At 39.2% G+C, this 13103-nt stretch overlaps 4 protein-coding genes and 2 pseudogenes across 4 annotated transcripts in view; all 6 read right to left on the bottom strand.

Annotated features, from left to right (window-relative positions):
• LOC101307860 overlaps window positions 1–1217 on the bottom strand; it is a 2094-nt gene extending 877 nt beyond the window's left edge. Inside the window, exons 1-3 of the mRNA XM_004292006.1 lie at window positions 694–1217; window positions 436–597; window positions 159–338 (exon numbers count right to left, since the gene is read on the bottom strand). Coding sequence (XP_004292054.1) covers window positions 159–338; window positions 436–597; window positions 694–1217 — 866 coding nt within the window. The remainder of the gene's footprint in view (window positions 1–158; window positions 339–435; window positions 598–693) is intronic.
• Window positions 1218–3626: 2409 nt separating this feature from the next.
• On the bottom strand, window positions 3627–4215 carry LOC101307562 (annotated as a pseudogene).
• Window positions 4216–4802: 587 nt separating this feature from the next.
• On the bottom strand, window positions 4803–5331 carry LOC101307276 (annotated as a pseudogene).
• A 1305-nt stretch (window positions 5332–6636) lies between these two features.
• On the bottom strand, window positions 6637–7131 carry LOC101307064 (basic form of pathogenesis-related protein 1-like). The gene has a single exon (XM_004289652.1). The coding sequence runs from the start codon at window positions 7129–7131 to the stop codon at window positions 6637–6639; it is 495 nt and encodes a 164-aa protein (XP_004289700.1).
• A 1830-nt stretch (window positions 7132–8961) lies between these two features.
• Window positions 8962–9471, bottom strand: LOC101306986 (basic form of pathogenesis-related protein 1-like). The gene has a single exon (XM_004292005.1). It carries the CDS (start codon window positions 9469–9471, stop codon window positions 8962–8964), a length of 510 nt encoding a protein of 169 aa, XP_004292053.1.
• A 1018-nt stretch (window positions 9472–10489) lies between these two features.
• LOC101306769 (pathogenesis-related protein 1B-like) lies at window positions 10490–11172 on the bottom strand. The gene has a single exon (XM_004289651.1). It carries the CDS (start codon window positions 11168–11170, stop codon window positions 10682–10684), a length of 489 nt encoding a protein of 162 aa, XP_004289699.1. The 5' UTR covers window positions 11171–11172; the 3' UTR covers window positions 10490–10681.
• Window positions 11173–13103: the final 1931 nt, after the last annotated feature.

Raw genomic sequence — 13103 nt, 5'->3', positions numbered from 1 at the left:
AATAAGTTGGAATATGAAGTACAAACTCGACCATGGGCTTCCTAGTGTGATTTGGGCCTCAAAATACAAATTCCCGTCAAAGGTCAGATTCAGGCGCAGTTTGACCTTCTGACACTAAATCGGCCATAACTTCTTCTAGAAAAATGCTATTCACGAACCGTAAAATGCTACGGAAAGTTGACATCCGTAGCTTTCTAATGGTATGAGGCTCATGATCTGATTCATCCTTAGCTGCCCTCAGTGCTCTGTCGAAGTAGGCTGATCTGCAAAGGCAGATTTCTGAATTTTGCCTTCCACTCCCTCTTTTCCTTCTTTTCTTCTTATTTGTTTCGGAACACCTAGAAAACAAATAAACAAAGTAAATAACTAGAAAATACACCGAACAAACAAAGAAAGTATAGAGGATTTTGATACAAATAATGTATAATTATGCACCTATCACCGGCGGCACCGGTGTCTCGACGCCAAGTGTTGGTTCGGCCACTAAAGCCACTACCTTGTCCCCGAGAACCAGAGGCACGGTGGTGCTGAGTCCCACGTGCATAAGGTTCATTCCGATGTTGATCCTTGCGTTTCAAAGCTTTCTGACTCCGCTTGCTGTTGTAATTAGATTCCGAAATTTTTCAGGTGCCTACAGGACGCAAATTATGCTGATCATTGATCATGTTATTCTTTTCTTCCATAAAGAGTTGCGTCATTAAGCCGCTAAATGTAGTAATCCTCTTATTTGTGAACTCAAGCCGATATTGGTTCATGAGGATCTTAGCAGCTGAAGGGAAGGTCGAGAAAGTCTTTTCGATCATGTCGGCATCACTTTTCTCGACTCCACATGAGCTCAGTTGAGCTTGTAGGCAAAGCATATCCCTGTTAAAGTCATCAACCTTCTTGTAATCCAAAAGTCGGATTTCATCCCAGCGAGCAATTAGTTCTAGGAGCAAGGTCGAGTGAATGTTGCCGAAGCGTTTGGCAAGGGCATCCCACAGATCTTTTGGATCGTGCTTGGATTGATACTGCCTGCGCAGTGTGGGATCGATATGCTTACGAAGGAACATGAGCGCCTGAGATTTGGTTCTCTTATGAGGCGGTTCCTGAGCTGGATCGGGGAATATGGTCTCGGTCAGATCCTTAACGATGAAAGTCTGCTCTATGTCCGAGACCCAGCGATGGTACTCGGTACCATGGGCGTCGAGGACGTCGAATTCAATGCCTTTGTCCATCTCCATACAAGAGAGAACAAGTCGTATTAGTTTTCTGTTGGAGACCCTAAAAAGGATACTCAAATACGATGCTTTTGGTTTGTCTCTCTAGGGTTGATCAAACACAACCCTAAACGTCCGGAGTCGATCAAATACGACCCGGAAAACTTGTGTGAAGGTGATCAAACACACCTTCAAAATAGCAATAACCAAAGTTGATCAAACACAACTTTGGACCCGGGGAGGATAACCGGGATTTGTAAACTTGCAAATACACCGACCCAAGCATGGAATGGAGTAAAAGAAGAGGATAAAACACTTTATCTCCCCCGAGGTTATTGAACTTTGAAGAGTTTTAGGGTTGTAAAGAAAACATACTGTAAAACTTGGATGCTTGATCGGATGAGAGAGAAAGCAGTGGAGCGGACGGCCGGGAAGCGGCAGTTGGAGGGCGATGGCGGCGGCGGCGGCAGCAGCGGTGGCGGCCAAAGCAGGGCCGAAAGTCTTCGGCTTTGGTTTTAGGGTTTGGAAAAATATTAGCTCAAGGGTTGAGCATCGTGCTGATAACGTGATGAAGTGAAATAGGTTTGAGAATAGAGAATCGTGAAAGATGTGTGTATTATTCATTGATAGGAGCCCTTTATATAGGGAATTACACAATACCAATATGGTAAGGATATGAATACATAGATCTAGTCAAACTATATATCCTAATGGCATAAGGCCAAAGCATACATAAAGAATATCCTAGAACAATTTGGTTATTTAGTGTTGTTATTAATGAATTTCTATCTTAAGGTTTTCAATCTGTGCTGCATGATAGTGGCGTTTCTCGTGTTGTAATTAAGAAATACTACCAACCGGCACCCAAACTCGATTTAGGCATTGTGGTATGTGCAAGTTAATTCTTTCACATAATTTACGTTGTAAGCCAGTATCAATCTCTTTTTACTTCTTACTCGGTCGCATGTAATTTTACATAGTTTAAAATAAATATTTTAATTTGGATACGAGATACAACTTACAGTTTCGTGTCTCCAATATTCACAGTTGGATTCATGACTTAATTATGAGATCTCTAATTATTTTTATGAATAATTAATATATGATATATAACCCTCCTTATTTTGAGATGTCCTTAAGTGAGGAGGGATCGTCTTTAGAGAGAATCAAGTGAGAGGGCTCTTCTCAGGGTGATTCAAGAAGGGAGAGATCGATCTCCTCGAGGGAGACTCAAGTGAGGAGAAATCTGAAATCCTTTCGCGTAGAGAGGAGGTGTCTCCTCCGAAGGTGATTCGTGTGAGGAATGTTTTTGAGGGGAGATTCAAGTGGTCGAGGAGAAATATTATTGAGCATGATTTAGGTGAAAGAGAACTATCCAAGAGGGAATGAATAGAAACTCTATTGTCTCTATTATGACATATATATATATATAGTGCTCTTCCCGTGTGTCTATATATATATATATATATATATATGACCATTCCACTAAGAGATTCTTTATTATGACTTATATGAGGGATTAAACATTAGCCTAACTTTTTGATCACATATCAACATCTCCACCATTCAACCTCTAGGTATATATGAGTAGATCATTTCTGGAAATTTTCAGCCAAATTGATGATTTTAAGGCTTCGAACTAGCTTAAATCAATGGACGGTTCAAATCTGTCAATCCTGAACCGTTCATGAAAATTGCAGTTTTGAGCACCTTAACGATCATCAATTTGGATGAAATTTTGCAGAAGTGATCTACATATTATGACCTAAAAACTGAACGGTTAAGATTGAAAAATATGATCGAAAAGTTAGTCTAATGCTCAATCCCTCATATAAGTCATAATAAGGGATCCCTTAGTGGAAGGGCCCTATATATATATACACACAAAGATTATCAGGTGCGGACGTCCATACGGGTTTTCCGTACGGATTTCCGCCGTTTCTCCACCATTCCAGCGTCAGCGACGCCGTTTCTTCTCTCCGGCTTGATCTCAGACCTCTCCCGATGGTGTTAGAATGAAGAAGAAGGCCAGAGAGATCGCGATCGGAGGTCCACCATGATCGGTCGTGAAGTTCTGAGTGAGATTGCTGCACAGACCTCCGATCGCAATCTCTCCGGCCTACTTCTTCATTCCAACACCGTCGGGGCAGGTCTGGGATCACGCAGGGGAGAAGAAATGGCGTCGCTGGCGTTGGAATGGTGGAGAAACGGCGGAAATCCGTACAGAAAACCCGTACGGACATCCGCACCAGAAACAGACTGTATATATATATACATATATATATATATATATATCGATTTCAATATATGATACCATGTGTAATTTTGAATAGTTAATGCCGTCATGTATATGTATAACCTTCTCTCTCAAATAGATGAGAGACAGATTTGTATATAACAGACACATATTACGATCGATTATTGTCCCTAATAAGGATGCTCCCCGATGTAGTTGCTTGGTGGATCATAGCTGCATGTAACAAACCACCACAAATTGCTACATTGAAGCCTAGCACACCCCAACCTAACAGAGTATGCCCACACCACTTGAGTATAGTGCAGGCACTGCTTTCCGCCGGTGCAAGCATCAGACGTGTAGTTGTAGTAAGGCTTTTCCGCCACCCACAAATTCACCGCGGCAGTGGCCGTGAACGAGCCACTGCCTTTGGCTAGATTCTTGCCGTAACGCCCTTCTGAGAGGACGAGATTGCAATCAGCAATCCTCGACTTGGTGTAGTTTAGAGCATAGGCAGCAACAATGCTGTCCCATTTGATGTTTGCCACTCCAACTTGTGCGCGAGCTGCATGCATTGTGTGCATTGAGGTAGTCTTGTTAAAAGTTCTGGGCATGGGAGGTAGGAACCAGTGCCAGCCCTATCACATGAGGCTTTTAAAGGAATAGGTACAAATGTACAATGAGTGTAACACATTATTCTTGATCAAGTATGGGAATACAGGATATCAGAAGAATGTTATAAAATGATGGGTGTTTTGCCACATTAAGCAACTGAGTCATCGGAACTTCACCCTTTGATCAATTTTGTAGGAATTAGAATTAATGAAGAAATTGGCAAGTGGTGTGCCCTGATCCCGTTCTTTCTTTTGCTAAGAGAGTGAGTTCAATAGAAAACCAGAAAGAACTAATGCGGTTCATTTTTCAATTGGAACTGAAACGAAAGTAGATTGTACGTTGTACTTTACATGCCGTGGTTTAACACATTTTAGACAGAATTAGTTTGTAGTTGATCATCTTGAACAGAATCTTTACTTGTACGCCTTCTTCTCTCTTCCAAGTTCCACATGGTTGCTTGACATTTAGTGATTGTGTTGATATAGATAAGTGTGATAGATAGTGTTCACTCAACGTATATTTTGTTATTCTTCATTCGTATATTCATATATCTATGTGAATTTGCTTTTTATATCAGTTTATAAAGTTCCGTACATTTCATTATTTTTTTTAGTCATTAAGATCATAACATTTTGTAGATTAGTAAGCCTTACAGAAACGACACGCTCTAAAAGCTGATAAGAAATTATAGTTTTAAAAGGCATCAAACATATACTACAAAAGAAAAAACCTTAAAAACTCTTAATATACACTCAGCTTAAACGAGATGAGCACAATTATTAAACAAGAAAGCAAATAGCTAGGGACGCTCATGGCGTTCATACCCTATAACAGGCATGCAGGTAATACGTACTATACATACTTATTCTTGTCCCTAATAGGGACGCTCGCCGTTGTAGTTGCCTTGCCCACACCACTTGAGTATAGTGCAGGCCGGCACTGCTTTCCGCCGGTGCAAGCATTGGAAGTGTAGTTGTAGTAAGGCTTCTCCGAAACCCACATATTCACCGCAGCCACGGCCGTGAACGAGCCACTACCTTAGGCTAGATTCTCGCCATAAGGCCCTTTCGAGTGAACGAGATTGCAGTCGCCGAGCCTCGACTAGGTGTACTTGAGAGCGTAGGCGGCAACGTTGTTGTCCCACTTGATGTTTGCCACTCCAACTCGCGCTCGAGCCGTATTGTGTACATCGAGGTAGTCTTGTGGTGAGTCCTGGACAAGGGAGGGAGCAGGAACCATTATCAACCCTATCACATAGAGAAACAAACGAACAAGAGCCATATTGTGATGAAGGATTTCAATCCAAAGAGTGTGGTGTTATAGGGTATGAAGGTGTGAGATGTGTTCCAATGTGACTTCTTAGGCGACTATTTAAGCAATAAGTACAAGCAGTGTAACACATTATTTATGATTAGGTATGATCTTAGGCGGCTAATTTAAGCAATAAGTACAAACAATGTAAACCATTGTTTATGATCAAGTATGCAAATAATGGATCAGATAAGGTTATTATAAAATGATAGGTGGTTAATTTACCCACTTTTATGAAACTGAGACATCACAATTTCAGAACTTCCTCTCGGATTAAAATTAGTGATGGCCAAGTGTTGTAAACGTCTTTTGTTTATATGAATAACAATTTGAATCCTTTACACAATCTTAGTTTGCCACATACTATGTAGGCATATATGCTCATAGGGTAGCATCATCCAAAAAGAAAAAAGAAAAAAAGGAGATAAATCATCAAAAATGTGTTCATGCTATATATTCATATTTGTACGTCTTGATCATTGTTTAAAAAGTTTGATTATTAATATACTAGAAATTTTGGCATGCTAGGCGTGTAAAGATAACATTATTCCAGAGAAATAACTCAAATAAGTCGTTATTAAAAAGAAGGGTGGAAGAGAAAAATGATATAGTTTGTATTTTGTTATTGCTACCACCAACACCTTCTTGTTGGGTACGTGAAGTCTCATTAGCAGCCCATGTTGGCTTTAATTAGCTTAATTTATTCCCGTCTTGGGCCTAGCTAATACAGTCAAAGACACAAGCTAGCTTGACCCCAAATATTCTTGGTTCTTATCTTAGGATTTGAAGCAGCTCTTTTGAGTGTCTGTAGAATTGTAGTCCTAGATTGTACGTAGAGTTTGATCAGTTTATTAATCAGAATTTCGTTTTGATCAAAAAAGAGCAGATCGAGGTTAGGATACTCTTCTCTTAATTAACAACAGCAAAAATGAATTATACGATGAATAGATTATCGACGAAATGTGGTTTGTTAGTTAGCCTAATATAAAGGTTATAAGTTCAAATGTCATTGGTATCATAGGGAGAATGGTGGAGTAGGGATAAGAAAACAAAATTTTGAATGGATAAAACCAACAGCAGATACATAATTTCTGAAGTACAAAGGAGATCAAGTAGAATGTCGGCCTACAAAGAACTTGGACTCGTCCACTGGAATATGTAGTTGATTTGTTATGTTTGACAATTTAGCTGCTCTGTTTGATTTCTCTTATTAGCTATTACATGTATAATCTCATCAGAAATGTCTACGAAAATGTTCTCATACAGATCATTTAACTAATAAGGACGCTTGCCATAGTAGTTGCCCGGTGGATCATAGTTGCAGGTGACAAACCAACACCCAGGGTTGCTGCATTGGACCCTGGCACACCCCAGCCTGATAGAGTAATGCCAAATCACTTGCGTATAGTGAAGACATTCTCCACCAACACAACAATTGGAGTTGTGGTTGTAGTAAGGCTTCTCTTCCAGCCACAAGTTCACGGCGTTGACGCCTGTGATTGCGCCGCTGCCATAGCCGTAGGCCAAGTTCTCACCGTAAGGCCCATGCGAATGCACGAGACTGCAGTCGCCGCTTCTTAAATTGGCGTAGTGTTGAGCATAGGCCGCAACAGTGTCGTCCCACGTAATATTTGGTACACCAACTCGTAAACGAGCGGCGTTGTGAGCATCGACGTAGTCTTGTGGTGAGTTTTGCGCATGGGAGGGTTGAACCAGCAGCACCACTGTCAAGACTATGAAGCAGAGAAGAATGGTAAGAAGGGAAGCCATAATTGACGAAGATAATTTGTAGTATGATCGATGTATGTGACTTGCGTCTGGTGCTGATTTTAAGTTGCTATTTATAGGAACAAGTGAACCAGATCTATATAGAATAGCAAGTGGTGCATTGATCTTACCATAAGATTCTTACGACTTCCACGTTCTTTCTTGCTTCCAACTGAAGTAAGCTTCACATGCAGAAAAATAGAGAAGAACATGTTAATGCATCCCGGTTTCATTTAAATAAATTTCAAGTACGCATGCTTTCATATCGCTTTATATACATTCATGTAGGCTCATATCTTTGGTTTCTAACAAAATCCAACTGGTGTTATAAATATATAACTGAATCTTGTTACGTAGGTTTGTTTTGTAGTGACTAGTGATATTGGATTTCTCTGCTAGTCACATAGCGGTGGTGATCGATCGGAGTGATCAGGTCACCGCTGTTATATCTGCTTGATTAAATAGTCACTTGGTGCACACCTATAATTGAGTCAAAGACCCAACCGAGCTCTAGGAGGTCTGATCAAAGGCAATAGTGTGTCGGAACATATGTTCTGGTGTGATTTCCATACTTTCTGCCTATACAATTTCTTTAGATGATGATAAAAACAAACATAACTCATTCTTCCTATAAGAAACTGTCAATCAAACAAAAGAAACAATTTGTTTTAATTTGACATCTCATCACTTTTTCTATTATATCATAGTTTTCTCCAATATCTCAAAGTTTGAAATTTCAATCATGTAGTTAATTTTCTGACTCATACTAATCTGTGATTTCTTATAGATATAATAAATAGACCAGAGAGAAAAGATGTGAGAGGAATAACAATCAAAAATGAGATCTAATTAAGAGCTCTATCTGACAATAATTTGAATCTTGAAATCATGCAATATTGATCACTTTCATATGTATAATATGTTCATAGTAGCAAAGTGCATGTAATGCGCGTTGCCTTTCATAGAATATTCATTGCTTATTGCTCTTATGCAGATCCCTTCGAGGCATTCAACCTAAGAGAACGAGTAGAGACTTATAGTCAAGCACACAAAGTTGATAACATACTAGCCTCGCTACTAGTATGCATTAACTCATAATGCACATATAATTCGTGTATAAATTTTGGTATGTTATTCGATGGTTGAAACTTGTAACCAAGCTTCCCCGCCTAGGACCGCCTAGTCCCCGTCTAGGCTCTAGGCTGCAACAAGCCGCCTCGTTTTTCTTCCAGGCCTTTGTGCCAGGCTGTGAGCGATTAGGCGGCCGCCTAGCTCGCCTAAATGCCGCCTAGCCCGCCTAGATGCCGTCTTGCCCGCCTAGGCTCTTAAGCTCTCAGGCTAATTTTGCTTTCTTTTTGTGGTGGGATTGTTATATTGTGGGGAGTATGAGTGTATAAGAGTTAATTGTGTGTTTAAAATTAGAAGTGCATATGTTTATTGTTGTTGTTGCTCACTTTTACGGGAAGTTATTCTAAATTTTAGTTATAATTTATTTTATAAATGGGTATGACTAGATTATGTTGAATAATTTATCTATATCTGACCGTTTTTTTAAATATTAAATTGCATAAAATATATTTTTTTAATTAATAAATCTTAAAAAATACAAATCGTCTAGTCCCCGCCTAATCCTCGCCTAGGCTGTCCAGGCTCTAGGCTATGGGTTACCGCTCGCCTAGCGCCTTGCGCCTTTTAGAACATTGCTTGTAACAACTGAAAAGTTGTATCCTTTCATTTTATTTATAAAATTGTAAATTCAGCTCTTGATCCATTTCATTCATAAATCATAATAATGGACACACATATAGCTAATTAACAGAAAATGAAATCTTATTAGTAAAGGCTCTCCTCACTTGGCGGGGGGTTGTAAGGCCTATCCCCACTTGGAGGGGGGTTATAGTTGCAGCCGATCCAAGTACCCCCGTTCTTGCACCTCGCTTTGGCACAACCCAGATGAGTCGAGGTGTTCCAAATGACCTGCAAATAATGCCCGCATTCGCCGCCGACGCAAGAATTCGAGGCGTAATCGTAGTTCTGCTTCTCCCCTACCCACATACTCACAGCATCTAAGCCGAACATCTCACCCCAGCTCATGGCAAGGTTTTCACCGTACTTATGACCGGAGTGGACAAGTTGGCAGTCATGGACGTGCTTTGAGGCATAGTCTTGGGCAAAACGCTCTAGTTCAGGATCCCACTCCATCGGAACGTTACCGACCGCCAACCGAGCAAAGTTGTGGCTGTTCAGGTAGTCTTGGATTGAGTCCTGCGCGTAAAGGGAATGGAGTAGGGATAATAAGGCTACGAGAGAAATGAGGACCGATGAAAGCTTACACAACTCCATATTGATGCTTTGAAGAATTGCTTATTAGGCACTGTCTGATGGGTGTTCATGAGATAATTGGTGTATTTATAATGGAAAATGTGGATATCTGCCGTAATCTGCGTGCCCTAAATTTTGCCAATTAAACTCGGGCCTTTTCATCGCCGCGGATATCAAGAGTAAAGAAACGGAGATTCTGGTCTTTAATTTGGATCGACTTTCTGAATCACCGCATATATCGAAGCCAAAAATAAACAAAGAGAATCAGAGAAACTAAAAGCTAGATTATTATCGATTCTATGCATGAATTAGTAATTAACTTTCTGGATCATCTGGTGTCATATATGGTTGCCGTGAAGGAGGGCTTCCTTTCACTCTCAACAAAATCTTCTTCGATATCAATTCTCTTCATCACTAACTTGTCCTGCCCTAGCTACCAGCTACACTAACTGACTTGATCAGTCACCGGCCTGTTCTGTCAACTATAGCAATTGGAGACTTGGAGTTACAAATAATAATACCTAATGAAAGGTGATTCACTATAGCTAATAGGTAAGCTGGACAGGCTTCATATATAGGGTTGCCAGATTGCTCCGTCAACAGTGACCTTTCCTTTTGAAAACGCTAGTGGAAATATCGACCCAGTTTGTTTCAGATCTGTTAGATTGAGAAAGTATTACGGAAGTTGTTATTTTTGCTCTATGTTTTATTCTGGTCATTTGAGTGAAAGTCATGATTCTGATTTGATTTACGGGGAGTGTGTTCAGTTACTTAATTACCGGATAGTAGTTTGGTAATCAAGACGTACAGTTGCCATGTTTCACAACTGGATGAAAATTCAAATAGTTTTCAGAACACAATTCATTTTGTTAATTAATCATGTGTTCTAGCTCCATTCTATCTTTTTCATATTGACAGTTTCCAGAAACTGCAATTACTGTGACTAATAATCTTCCAGTAGGCAAGTATTACTAAGAACACGAGTTAAATTATAAAGCACTCCCACACAATACATGCAAGCAGATAACTCATAAATTCATAAATAGCAGCCTGCAATTATTATTCCAATCATCAAGTTGGTCGTTCTTGACTGAAGTTTATAAGTAGATTGAACATATATACTTGTATTGCGAAATGCGAATGATCTTACAAGAGACACAGTCCATATTTCACTTTATTCTTGGAATTATAGTTGTAGTGGTAATATTGTGGTTTTCTGAGTATAGCTAGCCTAGTAAGGCTTTTGACCAACATAGTTTCCCCGGGGATCATAGTTGCACCCGATGAAGGTACCTCCATTCATGCACTTCACTCTGGCACAACCAACACGTACCGACTTGCGCCAAACCACCTGGGTGTAATGCCCACAAACCCTGCCAGAAGCACAAGTGTTAGAGTTGTAATTATAGTAGGCCTTCTCTCCCACCCACAGGTTCACAGCAGATGTGCCTGATAAGTCGCCGGAGCTCTTTGCAAGGTTTTCACCATAAGGGCCATTAGAATGCACGAGGTTGCAGTCGCCATAATGTGAATTAGCATATCTTTGTGCATAGGCTGCTAGATTGGGATCCCATGTTAAGCCTCCGACGCCCACTGCGGCTCGAGCACTGTTGTGGGCATTGAGGTAGTCCTGGGGTGAGTTTTGTGCATGAGTGGAATGGAGTAAGGCTAAGGCTACGAGGGAAATGAGGGATAATATTGAAATCTTAGACAATTCCATTGTGTTATGAGAGTTCCATTGTCTGGCGTACGTATATAAAGGAAACGTTGAAAGTTCATATAAATACGTAATAAAGATAAATCTTGGCAGAAACAAAAGGAAATGTAGGGAAAAAAACGCTAAAGGGTCCCGAAAAGGCAAGAGCTCATTTACTGAAGAGGTCCCAAGTTCGAAGCAATTACGATCAGGAAAATGACTGATATCGGATCTTCTCTATGGTACCCTGCCAGTAGATACCATACACATAAGGGATAATTCTCAAAAATTTCCTTGCCGTTGTGGAAAATGTGAAATATTCTTTGGGGAAATTAAAGAATAAGACACGGAAAAAAAAAAAAAAAAAAAAAAAAAAAAAAAAACAAAGAAAAACTAGAGGACGCCCATCTTCACAAGTAAAATAGAGTGGTCATCTTCAACATACCCATCAAGATCGAGCGAGCGACATAACGATTACGAATATTTTGAATTATTTATTTATTCATATGTACATATTCCATATGTATATGTACATATATATTCCATACGTATATATCAGTTCATATCTCTATCGTTCCTTAAAGTGTGAAGTGGAAAGTTCATGTATATTAAAGTGTGAAGTTTCTTATTAAACTCATTTTTCAGTTATATTTCCACATCTCCACCGTTCAGTTTGTATAACCAAATGCATAAATCACTTATGCAAAATTTCATCGAATTTGATGATCGTTTGAGTGTTCGTAATCGTGATTTACATAAACAATTCTGGTTAGACATATTTATGGTATGTTCATTGATTTAATCTAATTTAGTACCTAAACGGTTATTAATTTGAATGAAATTATGTATGAATGATCTATACATTAGTATTAATTTAAACTGAACGGTGGAGATGTGGAAATATAACTGAAAAGTGAGTCAAATAAAGAACTTCAAACTTTAATTTCAGAGCGAAACTTTGCTCTGGATAAGAACTAATATATATATATATATATACAGTCCCCTTCCAGAGAGGGATCCCTCTTTGAAATTAAAGTGCGGGACTCCTTATTTCGCTCATTTTCAGGTCGTATTCCCACATCTCAACCGTACAATGTCTAAAATACAATGTGTAGATTATTCCTGCAAAATTTCATCAAATTTGAAGATCATTTGAGTTTCTGTAATCGTAATTTACACGAACGGTTCTGTTTGGACAACTTTTGTTCTGTTGATTTATTTAATCTAATTTGGTACCCAAATGATTTTCAAATCCGATAAAACTTTACAGGAATGATCTACACACTGTGTTTTAGACATTGTACGGTTGAGATATGGGAATACGACCTGAAAATGAGCGAAATAAGGAGTCCCGCACTTTAATTTTAAAGAGGGATCCCTCTCTAGAAGGAGACTTTGTGTGTGTATATATATTTTATCTCTTAAAGCCAAGCGATTAAACTACTTCACCAAAACATCATAAATCCCCCTAGTAATTAATCATATTTGATCAATTGAGCAACTTGGATCAGGTTACTTTATAACTTGATGACATGCATGCATATACGTATAGCAGGCTTATTCGTATGCGTCGATCAGCACAGATTAATAGGAAACGTATAGCACATTAAAGAGGACGAGTGTAGGCCTAGTTTTTGATACTTAAGTATTTTAAGTTAAGCTGACATCCTTGGGATATGTACCAATTTGGTAATTAAGGAAATATGCTATACAAGTATACATGCTTCATGACCGGCCATATAGAGAAAAGAGATCTGATGTCACGGCCTATGATCACAATACTCGTAGTTGATAGCTAGAAACCATAGATCTAATTCTCAAGAGTCGCGATTAATCAATCTAGGCACTTCGTCAACTGTTAATTAGATATATATGAAATCGATTAAAGCAAATTGCAATTGTTTTGGTCCCCATCTGATTACTTTTCTTGTATAGATTAGCTAGATACGTCGAGAAA

This window comes from Fragaria vesca, linkage group LG2 (assembly GCF_000184155.1).
Source record: "Fragaria vesca subsp. vesca linkage group LG2, FraVesHawaii_1.0, whole genome shotgun sequence".
Classification (NCBI taxonomy): Eukaryota; Viridiplantae; Streptophyta; class Magnoliopsida; order Rosales; family Rosaceae; genus Fragaria; species Fragaria vesca.
The sequence above is the reverse complement of the archived record's forward strand: the minus strand, read 5'-3'. Positions and strand labels throughout refer to the sequence as shown.

Coding starts and splice junctions, on each gene's coding strand:
- LOC101306769 (XM_004289651.1), bottom strand. CDS start 11,170: ATGGAATTGTCTAAGATTTCAATATTATCCCTCATTTCCCTCGTAGCC.
- LOC101306986 (XM_004292005.1), bottom strand. CDS start 9,471: ATGGAGTTGTGTAAGCTTTCATCGGTCCTCATTTCTCTCGTAGCCTTA.
- LOC101307064 (XM_004289652.1), bottom strand. CDS start 7,131: ATGGCTTCCCTTCTTACCATTCTTCTCTGCTTCATAGTCTTGACAGTG.